The sequence below is a fragment of the Lissotriton vulgaris genome, chromosome 7, assembly GCF_964263255.1.
Source record: "Lissotriton vulgaris chromosome 7, aLisVul1.2, whole genome shotgun sequence".
In the NCBI taxonomy this organism is placed as follows: domain Eukaryota; kingdom Metazoa; phylum Chordata; class Amphibia; order Caudata; family Salamandridae; genus Lissotriton; species Lissotriton vulgaris.
Genome location: NC_141695.1, coordinates 461,356,943 through 461,378,093, shown reverse-complemented (window position 1 = coordinate 461,378,093; position 21,151 = coordinate 461,356,943). Strand labels below are relative to the sequence as shown.

Below are 21,151 nucleotides of genomic sequence, written 5' to 3'. Positions count from 1 at the left end.
ATTATCACATTACTTAGTTCCCGACATCAAGGCAGCAGCAGTCTTACTAGACGCGGCCAAAGCCTTTGATTCCATCGAATGGTCATACTTGCACACAGTTCTAAGTAGAATAGGTTTCCCTCCCATTTTTTCACAATGGGCATCAATGTTGTATACTGCCCCAACAGCACGCATCAAGATTAATAACTATATATCGGATCTAATCCCAACTGCCAGAGGGACACGACAAGGCTGTCCCCGGTCTTCCTTACTATTTGCACTAGCGCTTGAGCCATTGGCATGCAAAATTAGGCAGGGGCTTTACATTCAGCTATTCAATTCCCACAACGACCATTACACATTTCATTATACGCAGACGACATGATGCTGTATGTCCGGTACCCAGTGCAAAATTTAAACCCTCTATTGCGTGAATATATTAAATTCGGTCAGCACTCGGGGCTCACCATCAACTGGGCTAAATCGCAGATAATTCAGTTGACTGATACTACGTGCCCGCAACCTTTGGACTACCCCTTAGAATGGCAATCAGAACGAATACGGTATTTGGGAGTCTGGTTCCATAGAGACCCGGACATTGTTATCCGTACAAATTACAGTCGAATGGTTAGTGCTCTAGAGGACAAAAATCAAGAGATGGAACTGTTTGCCACTATCACTAGCTGACCGTACGGCCATAGTAAAAATGGTAATCCTACCTTCATTTCTGAATTTATTTAATAATATCCCCATTAAGCCGCCAATGGCAGTGTTTCGTAGAATATCAACTATGGTGCTAAACCTGATATGGGCAGGCAAACAAGCGAGAATAGAGATGCGCCCTTTAACATTGCCATATTCACGGGGAGGGTTCAAGGTACCGGATTTTTTTCAATATTATTTTTGTGCGCAAGCACAGTACGCACATTTCTGGTATCATGGGATCCCATACCTTACGCACGTGACCATAGAAGAGGGTGACGCACTTCACATACCATTGACAGCTATAAGACATCGGAAGCCCCCTTTACATGCCCGCGATATTAATACAATAGATGCGACAAACAAAGCCTGGTATATAATGGGGAAAAAAGCAAACAAATTACCACTATACGCAGCTGCACTACCGTTACATCACCATCCGGTGCTCTTGGTCACTCAGGAGAAGGTAAGAATGGGTTTACTTCGACAAGTTGGTATAGATACTATAGGAGACCTGTATCAGGATGGTCAATTTAGGACCCTTGAGGACCTATGATTCATAAGCAATCCGACCTTGCATTTTAAATTTACATATTACAGGTTGCAGAGAGCGATACAGAAATTGTATCCCTCTTACCCCACGGAACCGCAGCAACTGTCCTCTCTGCAACTGTTGCTTACGATTCCCAAAGCAACTCACTGTATATTAAATTGCAAGAGGACATAGTGGGAAACACGCTACGTGCCCTCGAAAAATGGAATGCTAGTTTAGACATTTCACTAACGATAGTGGAGTGGACCACAACCTGCACACTTACGGGTCTGCTGACACCCAACGGAAACCTACGTATACTACATTATAAATACCTACATCAGTCCTATTTTGCACCTGACTGACTCCATAGATATGGGCTGAGCACGGATTCAAAATGTAAACGGTGTCACTCACATGGTGCAGATTTTATACACCGAAGGTAGCAGACTATTGGGTACAAGTAACTAAAATGTTGAGCGCTATGGGGGGAATTCCGATTGACTACAGTTGGCACAGGTTTACTAGGGCTGGTGCCTGAGGTGCGGGCTACCAAGCGAAAGTTCTGGGTGGTAGTATTGCTTCTGGCGAAACGTAGGATATCAATTGGATGGAATGGCAAAAGAGCCCCGACAATCAAACAATGGATTGTAGACCTGACGTATTGTAAAGACACTTTGTTAACATATGAAGAGGAACTACCTGCGAATTCCAGGCCCAGAGATTATTGGAAGTATTTAATTGAATATCTTAACCTCATAGATGCTAGTAAACATCCCTCCCCAGTGCTGCGCTGTCCATTGGAACCAGTGCTGAATGGACGTCCAATGGTCGTGCGCAGCACTGGGGAGGTAGTGCTGCTGTCGGCCAACGCACCGACGCAGCACTTAAGGGGTTAAAGTGTACCAGATTGACTAAATGCATGTACTAATCTATATGATCAAATGTATATTTTCTGAAGTCTAATATACTGTACTTAAGCTGGAGGATGGATGTTGTTGTGCAACGGTCAGTTTGCTTATTGTTGTTGATTTTGTAAGTCTTAAAAATGCCAATAAACAAAACAACAAAAAAAGCGAGAACTCCCATTCTGTTAGAGGTCTTACTGTAACTCGGTAGATTAACATACTCACAGAACTGAGAAAATGTGTACTCCTTGGGGATTTCAGCTGCTCTTGCAACCACACAAATTCACTGTGATGCGGCAAACTCGAATGCAAGTTAGTCACAGGCAATATGTCGCTTTCAAACTGTATTCTTAAACTATAATGTTTTAAAATCTCTCATAACTTATCTGCTAAATTAACACCCATTACATGTGTAGGCCACAAAAAATGAAAACCGAGACTATGGAATGTGTAACTACATAATACGAATTAGTGGGCCTATGAGCAATAGTCTGCTGCCCAGTGGTGGAACCATTCACACCTCTGAAATAAATGATACCTTTGCTCATCCTTCATCTTTTGAAATTTTCAATATACATACATTCAAAGAGATCCCTTTTTTGTAAGAAAATGTGTGTTACACTATAGACTAGTATGGTATTAAAGGTGCTGCTCAGCCTGGGTAGACGATATAATGTATTGTGCTGAAGTAGTCGCTATGAGGACTGACAGATCAGCAGAGATAGACTGAATATGCAGGGCAGATGCTACACTCTATGAGACATTCTAACTTCATCCTCTAGGGTTTTTGAATAAAGCACATACCATTTCCACACACAAGTACCCAGAAGCTACAAATCCGACACACTCCACAGTAACACTAGTGGTGACAGGCAAATAATTTATTTGTGCTGAAAGGAGGAGGGTCACGTCTAGGTGCAAGAGAAAGCAGGGTGGGGAGTTATGATTTGTGGATTGATGTTTCACTGTTAGTGAGTGAGTGAGAAATGCTGCTCAAAGCAATTCTTCGAACAAGTATCCTCAGCGGAGGTAGGCTATGAAAGGAACATGTTTGAAGAAATACATATTTATAACTGTTGTTTGGGAAGCGCACACGTGTATAATTATCATATTTGCCCATTTTTCACTGGCTGGTTGTCAGTGTGATTATTTGAACTGAAACTAGCAGAATCTGGCTTGTATTTAGCTGTAAAATAAGTAACTTACGAGATCAGCTGTCACGCGTGTTCTGGAGAGGGCAATTAACTTCTTTTCTTCAGCAAGGATGTCATGAGTTTCATGCAGTCTCTGAGAGACTGTGTTCTGCACATGGGGCACAGGATTCATATTCGCCATTAGCGCAAGTGGTAACGTCTGGGTGGCGTGGCCTTCCGTTTGTGCACCACAGAAACAACTGATGAACTGCTTTTATGATAAGGCCCTTCAACTAATTGTTTCTAGACGATCCCACCGCTTTTCAGATCGGGAGCAAGTGAAGGAGATTGCTACTGAGATTATGGTTTGCCTTTGGTGATGAGAAGGTATTCCTCGGCATGACCTCGGTCAGCTTGAAGTCGCTGGTCTGTAAAAAAAAGAAATAAAAAAAAGACAGTTTAATTAGTGCTAGACAAATGTTCTCTGGGGGTGGAATGGGGCTATGCCAACTGTTAAGTGCAGTCGGAAGAGGCTGTGGTAAGTAGTAGGGTACAGGACACGTGTGGCATTAATGTGCTTTCTTTCTCAATTGTGGCTCATGGTGGTGTGAGGGGCTGTGGCCGCTGGAGGTTAGGCCCCAAGTCGTATGCTATGACATTATTGGTGCGTTCTTTTTTTTATTTTATTTTTTTATTGGTATTTATAGGTTACAGATATCAACAAAACATATAGACTTGACGTTCTTATTATCGCCGTCGGTTGGTTCTTAGTTAGAACATAAAACATAGAACATGGAGTGGTGGTGGTTTGTTTGTGACAGAAAACCGTCCCTCTTAGAAATTTGGTTATTCTTAGTCTATGGTGGTTTGAAGGAGTTTGTCAGATTATCTAGTTTAGACCACATCTCTCTGTTGGGGTGTCTCCCTGGTGTGTTTCTGAGATGGAGTAGTCTGCCCCTCTGAGGAAGATCACCCAGTTCAGCCACCCTTTAAATGGGGCCTTTGTTGTGTCCTTCCAGTTCGTGAGTACTATTATTGCTGCTGAAGTGAGGAGGAAGTCAAGGAGATTTTTGTCTTTGTGTGTGGAGATGTCTGGTGTGCTATGTGCTGTGACGATTGTGGCGAATGTTTGCCTAAGGCTGCAGCTTAGCGTCCTGTTTGTGAAGTCTAGCACCTGTTTCCAGAATTGTTTTACTTTTGTGCAACTGAAGATGAGGTGTTCTAGGTCCCCACTCTCTATTCCGCAGTTCCAGCAGGTGTCGGTGTCCTTTAGACCTATAGAGGCTAGGCGTGCAGGTGTCCAGTGAGCTTGGTGAAGTAGCCGGAATTTGGTCTGAGCTAGTACGGGGGATATCATGTTTTTGGATAGGGATGCCCACAGTTTTTGTAGTTCTTGTTCTGTAAGTTTGTGGTTTGTCTGGGTTTCCCAGTAGGCCGTTTTTTTGGCGTTAAGTTTGGATGTGACGGGACGGAGTAATTTGTATAGAAGTGAGACTGTGTCCTGTCTTGTTTATGTGATCCATAAATTGAAAGATGGACGGTATTTGCCTGTGTAGTTTCGATTTTGTTACAGCTGTTTTGATAGCTAGGAAATTGTAGAGTTCTATATCCGGGAGGTTATGATTTTTTTCCAGATTGTTGAAAGTGTATGGCTTTCCTTCCGTTTCCAGTTGTGCTGGGAACTGAATTCCTACCTTCTTCCATGTGTTCATGTCTAGTGTTTTCTGCCTATATTTAATCTTGGGGTTAGTCCAAATTGTCTCCCACAGCGAGTTTTTGGTGCTAATTTCTAGATTGCGGTCTACCTTCAGTAGCGGCTGTTTAGTGATCTTTAGGTAAGTGCATTATGCCTTTTAGTTAATCCATACTAATATAATAAAGAGAGAGCCCAAACCTTTGAGGCGGGTGATCCCAGGAACCACAGCATCAATCACAACACCCAATAAAGCGTTGGAAAGGGCAGTTGCAGCAGAAGGACATAGGCTATGCAGACGCCCACCATATACATTTAAAAGGTAAAAGAACCGTGCCAGCAAAGTAGTCCCTTGTGGGCGTGTCTGCGTTGTGCTGTGGGCGTGTGCTGGGGGCGTGACAAACGCTGGGGCGTGTGGTACATTCCGCCCTTCATGCCATGTCTCATATCGTGTGCTAATCCCACCCTGCTCCCTTTAAATACCCCTGCACTCCATAATCATAACCCACCCTTACTCCTTAAAATACCCCAACACCCTTAAACACTAACCAATCTTAACCCTAAAAATACCCCTGTACCCAAAAACCCAAACCTAGCCCTGAACCCTATAAATACCCTGTACCTCAAAACCCAAACCTAGCCCTGAACCCTAAAAATACCCCTGTACCCCAAAACCCAAACCTAGCCCTGAACCCTAAAAATACCACTGTACCACAAAACCCAAACCTAGCCCTGAACCCTAAAATACCCCTAAACCTAGCCCTGAACCCTTAAAATACCCCTGTACACCAAACCTACCCTAAAAATACCCCTGTACCCCAAAACCCAAACCTAACCCTGAAAATAACCATGTACCCCCAAAACCCAAACCTACCCCTGAGCCCTAAAATACCCCTGTACCCCAAACCTAGCCCTGAACCTTAAAACTACCCCTGTACCCCAAACCTAGCCCTGAACCCTTAAAATACCCCTGTACCCCCAAACCTACCCCTGAAACCTAAAAATACCCCTATACCCCAAAACGCTAACCTAGCCCTGAACACTAAAAATACCCCTGTACCCCAAAACCCATACCTATCCCTAAACCCTAAAACTACCCCTGTACCCAATAACCCAAAACTATATCTGAACCCTTAAAATACCCAAACACCCCAAAACATATACCTCAGTAGCCCAAAACATATACCCCTATACCCATACTTACCTTATCCAAACTTTGAAAAAAAACATGCTTTTACCATTCATGCATTTACAACAAATTTCATTGTAAATATATGCGTGGTAAATGCATATAAAATGTAATGCCATGGGTTATAATGGCATTGCGGAGTCATGGTACTTTCGTAATGAAAGTATGCGGAGTGATGCTATGGGGAAAGAAAGTTGCGGAATATTGGGTGTTTACCCTCCCCCGGTAAGTACATTGGTGGCACGGTGGCCCACATCTCCAGCAACATACTCATATTTTTTCATCACCCATTTGAAAAATGCACAGGTCTCTCACATTGATGGACAGCACCGACATACACTTTTAGACACACCTCCTGCCACAAGTTCTAGAATTGCGAACTTTAGAGCTGGGGAGCTACGTTCGAATCTCGGCATCAGCTCAACATCCTGTGATTCCAGGCAAACCGCTTTGTCTCCCAGTGCCTACCACAAATGAATGTGTTCTTCTGTAATGTAAATTGTGCTCATGCCATGTTGTCGAGTTCGCGCTAAATAATATTGCAAGGAAAAATAAAGTAGGGAAACTAGAGTTCACACACTACTGAAAGCGCACTCTTAAGTGCATCAGCAGTGCACTGTGAATCGGAGCGTTTCACAGGCCTGTCACAGATAAGAAATGCTATCAAAACGAAATCCTACAAAACAATATACTACTGGCCGGCAGAAATTCATACCCGGACAACGTCGGGACGGGCGCTAGTGTGGTATAATTACGGTGTTGGTGCTTGGAACATTTTATGTTACTGGCACGATTGTTACCTTGATGAGTGAGCATGGTGTCTGCCGCACAGTGCTTGTCTGTATGAGAGGTGCACTGATTGGGTGAGTGTGGTGCTTACAACAACACATTGTAATTTGCTTTGTACAATATGTTATGTGAAAAGTGATATTCCGACCTTTTTAGAAAGTTTCCCACTGCTTAAGTAAGGCGTGGGTGCATTGGCCCATTATCTATTTTTTCATGACAAGACTGAACTCTGGTGACCTGGAATTATTGTAATTTAATGTGAAGATATGGCTTGGATTCTGAATACCAGTTGTGCCCGAGAAAGGTTTAGCGACATGTTGCTGAAGTGTAGGTTTCATGTGATGGAGTCTTGGGCTTGTGTGATGAACGAGGTATATATTTTCTGCTCAGGGGATTCTAATGAATGTTCTTATCACACTTCTGTTTCATTAAAATGTAAGGAGGGCAAGAATGTGGATACAAGGTGCTCAGCCTGAACTGGTGAGAAAATGCCGGATGTGTGCCATTGTGAGAAATTACTTATCACTCTAGAGAGGCTGGCTGAGAGGGTAGAAGTTGCTCCTCAGAAGACCTTTCGTCGAATTGCAACCTAGTTTATGAATGAACTATTGTTTGTACGCCTCGGCTAGTCCTGGTTTTTGGATCTTTCCCATACTTCCAAACTATTTAGGCCTCCCCTGCTCATTCATTCGCAGTAATTCTGAGAACCTCTTTGACATTGAAGGGAAAGATGTATCCCTATTTTCGCTTTCTTTTTTTTAATTAACTAGGATGCATACCTCAGACAAGCAGTCTAGACGCATTTAATAAAGAGACAAATGGTTAACCACATTATTCCAGAACATTAGGTGTTTAGACATCCCTCCCGAACTGACACATACCAACTCCCACTCAGCAAGAAACCATAACATTTCAGCTTAACTGGAGAAACATACAGTATGTAACCATACAACTCACCAGTTTTTAGACATTGCTACAAGACACTAAGTAAGCTTACCACACCTACTCGACCACAAGTCACTCAAACTGATACTTAAATCAGTTTGATTTGCTTACTGGCCATGTATTAACTGCAGTATTGCCCTCTACAGATGTGTAGAAGACTTACTGCAGTCCACCAAGTAACTCATCACATCCAATTAACTGTCCGTCTGGAGACTTCAAGGAGAATGTCAAGGAGAAAATGTACAATTTCCAAGCTCGTTTGAGATAAAACTTATTGATACGACATCTAACGGCACAATATATTCCAGCTCTTAACTTACTTGCGAGGATCAAGTGACCACTGTTGGGAGTGATAACCCTCATCTCCTTGTCCTTAACAGAATCTTAACTTTCCTACATCATAACTAAGAAATGTAATAGTGCCTATAAGGACCTATGGGCTAGTATTATGCAAGTTGAAAGCTTGTGTGACGTGTCAAAGGCCACACAGTTCGTATTGGTTTGAAACAGAATGCCTGTAAAGTTGACTTCTTGAACCAGTCTGCCAAACTCATACCAACTTACAGGAAACTGCCACACAAAAAAGACCTTCAAAACTCCCCTAGGCGAGCAAGCCCTAATACATCGGAGTTCCAATATCACTCATCTGGCCAGAATGAATAAACACTTAACAAGGTCCCCAACATATTTAAAGGCTTCAAGTGAAAGTGCCCTACACACAAGTTGACCCGCACACCCTTCCATGTTTTTTGATATTTTCACTGTAGTTCTACTTCTATTCTGAGTGTCAGCTGCGCTAACAGTAAATTCACATGATGTACCCAGCATGCTTCTTATGCTCACATAAAACCCAAACTGTATTGGGTGAGAAAGTGGTGATCTAGGTCATCTAAACATGGCATTCTACAGAGTAAACATTCTATCTGAATGGTCAATAGCCCAAACATTTGACAGCCTTTTGCACTATAACATGCAAAGCAGCATAATCAAATAAGCATCATCACTAGACCAGGAAAGAAGAGGTTAGGGACCAATTTTGCATTTCTTAGGTGTTCAAATTGCTATTTCGGGCAAAAACTGCCTTTTGGTGTGTATGAAAGGCATACGGCGTTGCAAAACGCGATTTCTACCCAGGAAAATTCACATTTTGCGATTTGCAAAATAGGAAATCTCAAATAGGGATTTCCTATTTGCGATTCGATAACTGGATTACATAGCATTACCTAATTGTGGCTAATCACATAATGGCCAATTAGGAAATGTAATGGTGGAGTGGTGCTGTGGAAGCATGGGGAAGTGGTGGTGCTGTGGAAGCATGGGGGAGTGGTGCTGTAGAAGGATGGTGCGGTGGTGCTGTGGAAGGATGGTGCTGTGGAAGGATAGAGTGGTGGTGGTATGGAAGCATGGAGTGGTGGTGGTGGTATGGAAGCCTGGGGGAGTGGTGCTGTGGAAGGATGGCGCGGTGGTGCTGTGGAAGGATGGCGCGGTGGTGCTGTGGAAGGATGGCGCGGTGGTGCTGTGGAAGGATGGCGCGGTGGTGCTGTGGAAGGATGGCGCGGTGGTGCTGTAGAAGCATGGGGGAGTGGTGGTGCTGTGGAAGCATGGGGGAGTGGTGGTGTAGGGGGAGTGGTGGTGTAGAAGGATGGTGCGCTGGTGCTGTGGAAGGATGGTGCTGTGGAAGGATAGAGTGGTGGTGGTATGGAAGCATGGAGTGGTGGTATGGAAGCATGGAGTGGTGCTGTGGAAGCATGGGCGAGTGGTGCTGTGGAAGCATGGCGCGGTGGAAGGATGGCGCGGTGGTGCTGTGGAAGGATGGCGCGGTGGTGCTGTGGAAGGATGGGCGCGGTGGTGCTGTGGAAGGATGGGCGCGGTGGTGCTGTGGAAGGATGGGCGCGGTGGTGCTGTGGAAGGATGGGCGCGGTGGTGCTGTGGAAAGATGGGCGCGGTGGTGCTGTGGAAGGATGGGCGCGGTGGTGCTGTGGAAGGATGGCGCAGTGGTGCTGTGGAAGGATGGCGCAGTGGTGCTGTAGAAGGATGGCGCGGTGGTGCTGTAGAAGGATGGCGCGGTGGTGCTGTAGAAGGATGGCGCGGTGGTGCTGTAGAAGGATGGCGCGGTGGTGCTGTAGAAGGATGGCGCGGTGGTGCTGTAGAAGGATGGCGCGGTGGTGCTGTAGAAGGATGGCGCGGTGGTACTGTGGAAAGATGGCGCAGTGGTGCTGTAGTGGACAGCGCAGCGCAGTGGTGCTGTAGAAGGATGGCGCGGTGGTGCTGTAGAAGGATGGCGCGGTGGTGCTGTAGAAGGATGGCGCGGTGGTGCTGTAGAAGGATGGCGCGGTGGTGCTGTAGAAGGATGGCGCGGTGGTGCTGTAGAAGGATGGCGCGGTGGTGCTGTAGAAGGATGGCGCGGTGGTGCTGTAGAAGGATGGCGCGGTGGTGCTGTGGAAGGATGGCGCGGTGGTGCTGTGGAAGGATGGCGCGGTGGTGCTGTGGAAGGATGGCGCGGTGGTGCTGTGGAAGGACGGCGCGGTGGTGCTGTGGAAGGACGGCGCGGTGGTGCTGTGGAAGGACGGCGCGGTGGTGCTGTGGAAGGACGGCGCAGTGGTGCTGTGGAAGGACGGCGCAGTGGTGCTGTAGAAGGACGGCGCAGTGGTGCTGTAGAAGGACGGCGCAGTGGTGCTGTAGAAGGACGGCGCAGTGGTGCTGTAGAAGGACGGCGCAGTGGTGCTGTAGAAGGACGGCGCAGTGGTGCTGTAGAAGGATGGCGCGGAACCAGCTGTGGTAACTGGAAGGCGGCTCTACTTCTAAAGGGTTGCACACAGACCCTGCTTATTTCTCAGAATCAAGCCAGATAAAGCTTTAAGATAATTATGGAAGAGAAGAACTCGAAATCTAACCCAAATGAACATAGCAGACGCAAATTCCATTTAAATGCGTATAGTGTTACAATTCTGATGCACCAGGAACGTAAACCTATACATTTAAAAGCGTGTTCTACAATGTACATACATGCTGCAATCCCAGAAACACAGCCAGGCCTGCGGGTGGCGTCCTCCGTGCCCCCTGGCAGCAGCTCAACTGGCCGAGAGCTCCTGCCCCCCACCCCCCTGCCACACGAGGCAGCGCCAGCACCAGCACCAGCAGCCCATCGCCCCTCCCCGCCAGCCGAGGCAACCCCAGTACAAAAGGTGCAACACCCCTCCCCGCAACACGAGACACCCGCGAAGGCTCCCTGGCCCACCTCGCCCCGCACCTCCTCAGGCAGCACACAGCAAGCGAGGGCCAGGACAGTGAGATGGGAGCGGAGGAGACCGGGCCACTCACCTCAACTCGGCAGTAGGCTCTCATGGCAAGGGGAGAGCGATATATGAAAGGACGAAATGCGCGACAACAGTACGCTCAAGTGCACAGATGACCAAATTTTGGACACCCTTCACTCCCTGTCCTGCTTCCCGGAGCGATGGGAGGTGGCTGTATAATGGCTTTCGAATAAATAATGCCCCGGACTTTCGATTTCCCTTTCATTATTTTGTTCCCAACTTGCACCTGAGTTTGGTAGTGCACGGTGTGCCTTCAACACAAGCGCAACAATAGCAACGCCGGGGCTTGTTACTTACTCCTATCAAACCTTTCTCCCATTGGTCCGGCCGTTTTTAGTCCTTCGTTAGTTTCACCTACTTTGGCCGGCTGTCGCGGGGCGGGGGTGGCTCACCACCGCCCCGGCCCCTAGCCCCGTGACCGCGGCCCGCCCCCCGCACCTCCTCAGGCAGCACACAGCAAGCGAGGACCAGGACAGGGAGAGGGAAGCTGAGGAGAACGCGCCACTCACCTCAACTCGAAAACAGCGTCTGGCAGCAACGCTCGTCGGGTCCAGGGGGGAGGATCCTTTCACGAGTGGTGCAGGAAAGTAGGTGAAACTAACGAAGGACTAAAACGGCCGGACCAATGGGAGAAAGGTTTGATAGGACTGAGTAACAAGCCCGGGCTTACGTGCCACCACCATCTGCCATACAATTCTCCGGTGCCGCGGATGATTGGAAGTCGGCTTGCCGCGCACGCCTTGCACAGAAGTTGGTTTGCGCACACAGATGGCACCGCCGCTGGGAGTCCGCAGTGGGAACCGTGTGACGAATCCCAGCAGAAGACACAAAGATATGTCTATCGAGCTCGAGAATAACCCGGAGTCCGCCCGGCGGGACTGGGTACACACACGTGCCGCACTTGAACTTTTGGAGAAGAGGCTGCTGTGCTCACAATGTGATGGCATGCTGGAGGAGCCTGTGTGTCTGGGTGGATGCGAACATGTTTTCTGCAGAAAATGTGTGGGCTCATCCATTGGCAGCGAATGTCCTGTCTGCCACACTCCAGCATGGGTGAAAGATGTGCAGATCAACCGGCAATTGGCCAATATGATTCATCTCTGTAGCAAACTTCACAACGTGCTTGATGGTTCCCACAGGCCTGATGAAAAGAAAAAAGTGTTTACGTCCATGAAAGCAAACATGCCCAAAGCTGATACAAAGAAAAAACAGATCCGAATGTGGTTCAGCCCTCGAAGTGGGAAGGTGAAATGTGTCTTGGACAAGCCGCTAATGCCAGATCAGCCCCTTGATAGCGGCGGCGCCATATATCAGGCTGCTTGTTCTACATTTGCATTTTTACCCTCTCCACCAAACAAAGGGACTGCAAAAAAACTGAAGAAATCATCCACCAAGCCCACAAAATCTAAGAAAAGACGACTGGATGTCATAAACCAGCAGTGGGGTTTTGGGCAGAAACAACCAAGGGGAGGCTCTGGCAAGTGGAGCAATGAAGATGCGATTCAACCCCAGGAAGAAAGAACAGTCTCTTTTTGTAGTCAGCCAATTGTCCTGTGCAGCCCAGAACGCTGCCCTCTTGAGGAGGCATCCTTGGAGCTAGGACTGGCTACAGAATCAGGCCCTTCCCAGAATGGCAGTGTGTGCCACGTACAGCTGTCTATACAGGTGAACCCTGTTGAGAAAAGAGCTGAAAATGAGGACATTCCACCTGTGGATTCACCCTCTATAGAAAGTAAACCTAAGAGGGGGAGGAAGCTGTCTTATTCTTTTTCCACTCCATCACCTGCTTCAAAAAGACCACAGCGTGTAATACCGAGTGTAGGCTTTGGCAATGTTGGCGGTTCTCCAGACCCTTCCCAGATGTGTTCGCCAGAGCGTGTCTCACTGAGAAACAATCACATCACTATCGCACAGATCTCATCCGCTGTTGCAGAGTCTCCAAAGCCAGTGAAATATCAGCTATCTGGAGATGAAAAGGGCGCCTGCTCGCCTCACAAGTCACCCATTGAGACACCCAATACTCCATCTTCCTGCACCCGTAAGCATGCAGAGACCTCCTTCCTAAGCCCTTCCAGACAGAGTGCCAAGCGGAATTATAAGGGGGAGACTTTGATGCATATCACATCCATTAAGGGCGACCTTTTGGCGGTGGAAGACCTCTTGAAAAATGGTGGGGACCCCAATGTTAAAGATAATGCAGGCTGGACACCTCTGCACGAGGCCTGCAACCACGGACATGTGGCAGTCGTGGAGCTGTTGCTGCAGCACCGGGCATTGGTGAACACAACTGGTTACCAGAATGACTCTCCTTTACATGACGCAGTCAAGAACGGACACACCGCCATAGTGAAGCTACTTCTGGCGCATGGAGCCTCGCGGGAAGCTGTCAATATATTCGGTCTGCGGCCTCTGGACTATGCGGAGACGGAGGAGATGAAGTCAGTACTGCTGTTACAGTCAAGACATAATGAGGAGTCCCTTTCAGATGGCCAGGGCCCTGCTCCGGTGATCTTGAGCCAGCAGCGCGAGGGTCCTGTTGTCGTAATGGGAAGTGGCCTCAGTTTTGCTCAACAGAAAGTTCTAAGCAAGCTTGGTGGAGTCCTTAAGGCGGGGAGGTGTACTGAGTTTAACACCACCGTAACGCATGTCATTGTACCAGATGAGGGCGTGGTGAGCACCATGAAAGGGATGCTGGGCATTCTAGCTGGCTGCTGGATCGTAAGGTTTCAGTGGGTTCAAGTCTGTCTGAAGAGCAGATTAAGAGAACAGGAGGAGCCCTATGAAGTACCCGGTGGACCCATAAGAGGTCGACTCAACAAGGAACATCTGCTGCCCAACCTGCTTGATGGTTGCTACTTCTTCTTTCTGGGATGGTTTAAGACTCACTGCAAGGAAGACCTGATGGAGCTGGTGAAGGCAGCTGGGGGACAGGTTCTGGCACGGCAACCAAAGCCAGACAGTGATGTAACGCAGACGGTCAACACAGTTGCCTATCATGCAGAAGCCAGCTCAGACCAGAGCTTCTGCACCCAGTACATCATCTACGACAAGTCCACCAACTATTGCCCGACACGTGTCCGTCAGGGCAAAGTCTGGAAAGCACCTTCCAGCTGGCTTGTAGATTGTATCACCTCCTTTCAGCTGCTTCCAGTGCCTATTGATAATGTGTAAATTAGGACATAGTGTAGTTGGACAGAGATTGACAGTTCTGTAACCTACCAGACCCCATCCAGGCTGAGCATATTTCCTGCTGCTTGAAAGCTGGGTAATACCGAGCTGCTGTGAGTTCATAGACATGCTGGACTGTGGTATAGCACGTGCTTTGAGGTTTGTAGGACTCATACAGTCGTATTGTAGAGAATGTAAATGAAATCTTTGCAGAAGTGATCTGCTCCCTAAGTTGATTCTGATCCCAACGGGATTAATATGGCCTTGATTGTGACCCACTTGGAGGCCTCTAGAAAGGTAGGAGAGCCATTGGCGACTCATTTCTGATGATTACAGTTCTAATTATAGCTGGATTTGCCTGCTGGATTCTGTGCTGTAACATTTACCAGCTAAACTTATTAAAAATAAGGCCTTTGTCGCACAGCAATGCCAGTTGATAGCTACTGAGTTGAGCATTTCTCAAACTTAATACCCTGAAAACTGCCACCATTTATAAGATACCGAACGTTTTTGACAAAAGCGCCTTATTTGGCTCGACTCAATGTTCAGATAATTGCATATTTTTTATTAGAAATTACCGATGTCGGTGTTTAAACAAATCAGGGCTCTAGTGATTGCCCTGTGTAGGTCATGAATGTCAATTGCTGATTGTCATAGCAAAGGCGTGCTTTTTGCTCGCTCATTACTCATTGTTTCTTTAGATGTTTTCTTGTGAAGTCGGACTTCATTTGTCATTCACTTGATAATGATGGTTAGGATTTATAGTAATGTACTGTTTGTCCGTGGTAGTCTGAGAGACTTCATAGTGTCACAAGGCACATCCCACAACCTCTTTCACTACTGAGGGAACAAGAAACTCGAGCCCTTCAGAAGCTTTAATGGACAGCCACCCTTTGGTCCAAGTGCAGCTCCGTCTGTCACAGTGCCGGCAAATGGCCTTTCCTTGAAGACCACCATCACTTTTGCTATTGACTTAAAGAGAGTGTGAGGTGTTTGTGAAGTATGGTCTTTTGGAAGGGATTATTGAACTGTACATAGGCAACCACTGCAGAACAGTCAAAAATAATTTTTCATTGCTTATAGAGTTTAGCCGTTTGCAGTGCAAAGAAAACTGAAAACCACAGATGCAGAATTTGCTTCCCTGCCTTGGGGCCTCAACCCAAGGCAAGAAAAAATCCACGTCTTTGGCACTGTGGGTGTTTTTTGTTTGTCACTTTATAGATGCCAAGCAACTCCCTGTTTCTGTCCAGCAGTGTATACCACCACAGAAAAGTTACTGGGTGAGATTCGCTGCAAGGTGGCAGTTAAAGAAAGAGGAGGTCATTTGCGAAGGGCATACAAATGTGGCATTTTTCTGTGTTTTGGTAGCTTGAATAAAACAAGAGGCTACTAGAGGGAATGTGCAGGTGAGAAAATTTGGGACAGGAAGTGGGTAAATTAAACTATTGCCCATCTTTGACACATAGAAAAATATGTACACATTTTCTGTTAACTTTTAATGGATCAATTTATCTGCTTGGACCCTCCAGCCAGGAAGTGAAATTTTCTAACTCTTTCTGATTTTTACTTTTGCTAAAGAAGCCTGTGTTTTGCTGGCTTCTGAAATTGAATCTTTATAAAATAAATGTACCTATTTGTATTTTTCAGTATTGAAAGTCTCCCACTTGAATATCTTTTGTGTGTTTCACAATTGTACGGAAAAATGGTTGTTACTATTAAATTGTTCTTCTATTGGTGTAACTTCTTTTGCCTTCAGTGGTTGATTAGAACCAAAAATTGTAATAGATGAAAAAGTTTGATGATTTTAAGGCTCATCTGTTGAGGGTGTAAGTTCATGATCAAGGGTGGACATTTCATTTGCAGGGGCCAGGGTGCTAAAGTCTATCATTGCTACTGTTCCAAAGTTTCTGGCTGAATGTTGGACTATGTCGACTTGGGCATAATCAGAGATGTTTTAAGGCGTGGGCAATTGCCCAGGTCTCCCACCTTCCAGGGGGCCCCAGGGGAAAGTGCAATTTCTATATAGTGCCATCTTAAGGATTTGTAACACACTGTCATATATTGTCATTGTTTTTGTCACCCTATTTTAGAAAATGTAACTATAATTCAGTTATCTTTGGTGCTATTTGGGCTTCAATGAGCAGGAAATTAATAATTAAAAGAGAGGTTGATCCAAAAAAAGAACCCCACAATATATTTTGCCCAGGGCCCCAAAATGCTTAAGATTCCACTTGGCATAAGAACACAACTTTGGGTCGATCCGTCACTTTAGTGTCCACATCGCATAGTGCCATGTCATATGACTAGAAATAGCAGCTTGCTAAGGATTTTGTCGTCTGCTGTTTCTGATAGGACCTTGGACTGTGATAACCGACTATATTGCTTGGGTTGCCTTAGGAACCGCTAAAGGATGTAAGAATGTGATTTCCCCTAGCTGCATTTTGCTGCTTCCTAGTGGGTTAGATACTTCTTTAGCTTTGATCTTCCAGCTTTTTTTTGGGAACATTAGTTTTTAGGAAATCTCTAAGCCTCGCCACCTCAGATGCAGCCGATACATGAAAGCACTGCAAATCAAAGCATAGTGGCACAGCCAAGGGCAATGAAGATTTCAAAAGTGACAGCTGAGATTGCATCCTTTATTTTGAAAGAAAAACTCAGAGAGCATGTCCCTGTATGAAAGCTGGAGATAAATAATTGTACAAAAGTGATGCATTGTGCTTGAGATCTTTCGGTCCTGGAAGAGGTGTTGCTTCCGGAGTGATAACTGGTCTAATTGAAGATAACTTTTGCAAGTATACCTGGTCCTCCTCAATAATCGAAGTGCAGATTTGGAATCCACTATGTGAAATATGGCAACATCCTTTAAAGATTTTGTAGACTTTTGACGAGAGGAGTTCGGGGCCACAATGTTAATAGTGGTGTGGCCACTAAATGTAGTAGAGGTGAAAACAGGGTTGTGGTGTTGGCAGTCACATGTTAAGAATTTCGTCAAAAGTATAAAAGCTAAAATATTGATGAGCAATATCGTAACTTTGCTTCAAAAGCATTTAAGGTTTAATTATAAAGTGTTCTTTTTCACAGATGATGGGACTAAGCGTAGAGGTGCATTTTTAGTTTAGTGTCTGGGTGAAAAAATACTGTTGTTTGAAGCGAGAAGAGCAAAAAACCATATACAAAGTAAATTATGTACCTATTCACAACATTATGCAAGAGGAAGTTATATTAACAACTATTACAACACCCTTGTTGAAGTTTGTGTATATGTACTTTTCCCAGCAATGCTACTACTGAAGACTCTTCTCTTTTGTATCTTGAATAAACGTTTTGTAAAGCTGAAAAAAAAGTATCAATAAAAGAAGAATTTTCAACAGGAATACGTGACTCTTTATGATATAAATGTTACCCTTTGAATAAGAACAAACCACACACCATTATATCACTTAGCAGAAAAGATCACTTTATTAAGCCAGGCAACAGAAAGTAGAATTTCCCTAGAATAAACATTGTTGAAATAAATACCACATTGTCATTACGCTTTGAAACTTTTGATAGACAACCAAATATTCCCACAAGACTTTTCATCAAAATACCCCATGAACTACACAATCCCAATCAAGCTTTCGAACCCCTCTCCCACACCCCAGAGGGAAGGATAAGCCCGCTCCAGACTATCCAAACCCCCAAGAAAAAAAGCCACCCAGGAAAACCAAAGAGTTTTCCTGCCCTCCCCCCCAATTAAATTTTTTAGCAGTAAAACAGATAATTTGTATTAACCGAACACCAAAGATTTTCACACCAAAAATCATGCCAACAAATCCCTCCACTCCATTAAATAGTTTGCCTGGCCCATTTGCGATAGGTGTACCCCATCTTCCCTAAATAGATAATATTCCGCACCTGTGATATTGTCATGAGACAAAATCTTTATCCCCATTGCAGAACAAAAAATTTTCATTTCCCGGTTGAGTTTCCTGTGAGCTCTTTCTACCGCTGTGTGATTGCGAGCTCCCCTACAATGGTGCCTGTTAATAAAATCAGTCCAAACCAAAGTTTTACCTACCCAATGAATAATTAATAAATCCGGGGAACCTCTCGCAGAAGACAGCTCAGAAAGCATAGGAAATAACCTCTCCCACCTCATACCACCTTTCCCTTCTCACAAAACTTCATGTCCCTTGCTAGGCAAACCAAGTGATCAGCCGTAAATTTTGTTGGGCGAAGCTGGCTGACCATTTAACGAAAGAATGGCCCACTATCCATGTCCGCCTCTTTGATAATACTAAACCGTTAACACGACCTGAGCAGGAAAAAACAAAAGTAGTCCTTATTTAAGTAAAACCGTTGCTTTATTTCCTCATATAACGTGTGCAGCAATCAGATTTCCATCTACCAATCCTTTTAATGTCAACCCAGCCCCACCCCAATCTACACGCTTCAGTGGGTGCCCCTATGCGAAAAGAGTGTGTCCCAAAAAGTGAGGTATTTTTCCCAGACAATAACAAAGCTTTACGTAAAACTTCCAATAAATGTGCAAATGTCTCCATGTTGCAGACCCGCAGAAATGACAAATGCCTCCAATTCCCCCAAAGGACAACAGTCTCAAACTCCACTACCATTTAAATGTACCCATGTGCCTTTACCCAGCTGGTCGGTTTTAGACTTCCTCAAAATAATCTTCAGCTTCCCTACCTGAACATCTTCTGCCTGAATACCTTTCTGCTCCCACAAACCCAACAGCTCAGAAACAACCAAATCATGCAAAGTCAAAAATGGAAAACTTACCACAAGTCATAGCAACAAGCTGGTAACTGTTTTAAAAGTTGTTTAAAAAGGGGAAAAGTAATTGGCTCGCGTAAAGGCGAAGAAACAGAACGCTCCTTCCCCAGACCCTTCAACATTTGTCGTAACACAACATCCCCCACCAATTCCTGTCCCCACCACAACTGACTATAAAAAGAAATGCCAGCCAATTTTCCTGAAATTGTTGTATGAGACAAGCCCAAACTAATCAAATGCAAACCAAACTGTAAAATAACACATTTGTTACCCACTGTATAACGATCAAAACTGTGCAACTTAACATAGCTTAAAAATTCAGTCGAGGCCTGACAATAACTGCGTCTGGTAGAAGGGGCTATAGATTTTTCAACCAGATCAACAATTCTCATTCCCCCAGCGCCCAGATGTCTTGCAGGATCGTAGTTTTTCAGCTGTCTGCCCCCGGTGCCAGATTGCAGAATTTCTACCAATTGAATCGAGACAACGCATCCGCAATTGAATTATTAATGCCTGGAATGTGCCTCGCTCTAAACACAATATTTAATCTAAGGCTCTGCAGCATAAAAAACCGCAAAAGGTGTAATACTTGCACATCCTTTACCTTTTGCTTGTTAATTAGCTCAACAACGGCCATATTATCAGTATGGAAAAGAACACTCCTGTCCTTAAACTCATCTCCCATACTAACAAAGCAACAACGAAAGGAAACAATTCAAGAAATGTTATGCTTCGACCTTGCTTGAGGCAATGAGGAGGCCATTTTTCCGCACACCAACACCCCTCCCAAAAAATGCCAAAACCGGGTGCCCCAGAAGCGTCTGAAAAAATCTGAAACTGCCAAATGGTGTCATCCTCCACAAAAAATAAAGAGGCTCCATTGAAATCCTTAAAAAATTGCAGCCAAATTAACAAATCTTCCTTAATAGCTTTAGTGAGTTTAATCCTGTGATGAGGAAGGAATGCCCCTAACATCGCCATCCCCAAACGTCTACAAAAAGTCCTGCCTGCACGTACCACCCGGCAAGCAAAATTTAAGTAGCCCAACAAGCGCTGAACCTGCCTGAGCTGAATGTTTTCCCTGTCGATAATCTCCATCAAAAAGGATCTGATTTCGCTCACCTTAGCCGCTGGCAACCGAGCCATCATGTAGTGTAGTTCCTATTTTCCCAATAGGCTCTGTGCATTGGTATAACATAAACAGCAGTGTAGACGTAGGACTGAGGTCATTTAGGTCTCTACTGACTATGTTAAACTTAATTTAGGTTTGCGCCAGCTAGCTCAGAAGTCACTAGAAATTTTCTTGAATGAACAGGGAGGGATGAACTTCCCTGGCTCAATCAATCAATCAATGACATTTATAGAGCGCGCTACATACCCGTAGGGTCTCAAGGCGCTGGGGGGGGGGGGGGTGCCGCTACTGCTCGAACAGCCAGGTCTTCAGCTTCTTCCTGAAGGAGAGGTGGTCTTGGGTCAGGCGCAGGTCGGTCGGGAGGGAGTTCCAGGTCTTGGCGGCCAGGTGGGAGAAGGACCTTCCTCCTGTTGTCGCTCTTCGGATGCGGGGGACGGCGGCGAGGGCGTGGTTGGCTGATCGGAGGTGGCGTTTGGGAGCGTAGAAGTTGATCCGGCTGTTGAGGTAGCGCGGGCCTTGGTCGTGTAGGGCTTTGTGTGCGTGGGTGAGGAGGCGGAAGGTGATTCTTTTGTTGACGGGGAGCCAGTGAAGGTCTCTCAGATGTCGGGTGATGTGGCTGGTTCGTGGGATGTCGAGGATGAGTCTGGCTGAGGCATTCTGGATCCGCTGGAGTCTCTTCTGGAGCTTGGCGGTGGTACCGGCGTAGAGGGCGTTGCCGTAGTCCAGTCGGCTGGTGACAAGGGCCTGGGTGACGGTCTTCCTGGTCTCGGTGGGGATCCACCGGAAGATCTTCCGTAGCATGCGTAGGATGTTGAAGCACGCCGAGGAGACGTTGTTGACCTGCCTGGTCATGGAGAGGGAGGAGTCCAGGATGAAGCCCAGGTTGCG

General features: G+C 45.8%; 1 protein-coding gene and 1 pseudogene across 4 annotated transcripts in view; one reads left to right on the top strand and one right to left on the bottom strand.

Moving 5' to 3' along the window:
- LOC147701866 (uncharacterized protein ZSWIM9-like) overlaps positions 1-11,766 on the bottom strand; it is an 87,852-nt gene extending 76,086 nt beyond the window's left edge. Inside the window, exons 1-2 of one of the 3 annotated variants that reach the window (XM_086930499.1) lie at positions 11,697-11,766; positions 3,328-3,682 (exon numbers count right to left, since the gene is read on the bottom strand). In XM_086930499.1, coding sequence (XP_086786625.1) covers positions 3,328-3,456 — 129 coding nt within the window. In that variant the 5' untranslated portion in view covers positions 3,457-3,682; positions 11,697-11,766. Of the gene's footprint in view, positions 1-3,327; positions 3,683-11,191; positions 11,553-11,696 lie in introns of those variants that run through there. The other 2 variants (XM_086930501.1, XM_086930500.1) reach the window with 2 other exon arrangements.
- On the top strand, positions 11,537-16,086 carry LOC147701865 (BRCA1-associated RING domain protein 1 pseudogene; annotated as a pseudogene). Its single transcript, XR_015297483.1, has one exon. The product of XR_015297483.1 is annotated as a BRCA1-associated RING domain protein 1 pseudogene (transcript).
- Positions 16,087-21,151: the final 5,065 nt, after the last annotated feature.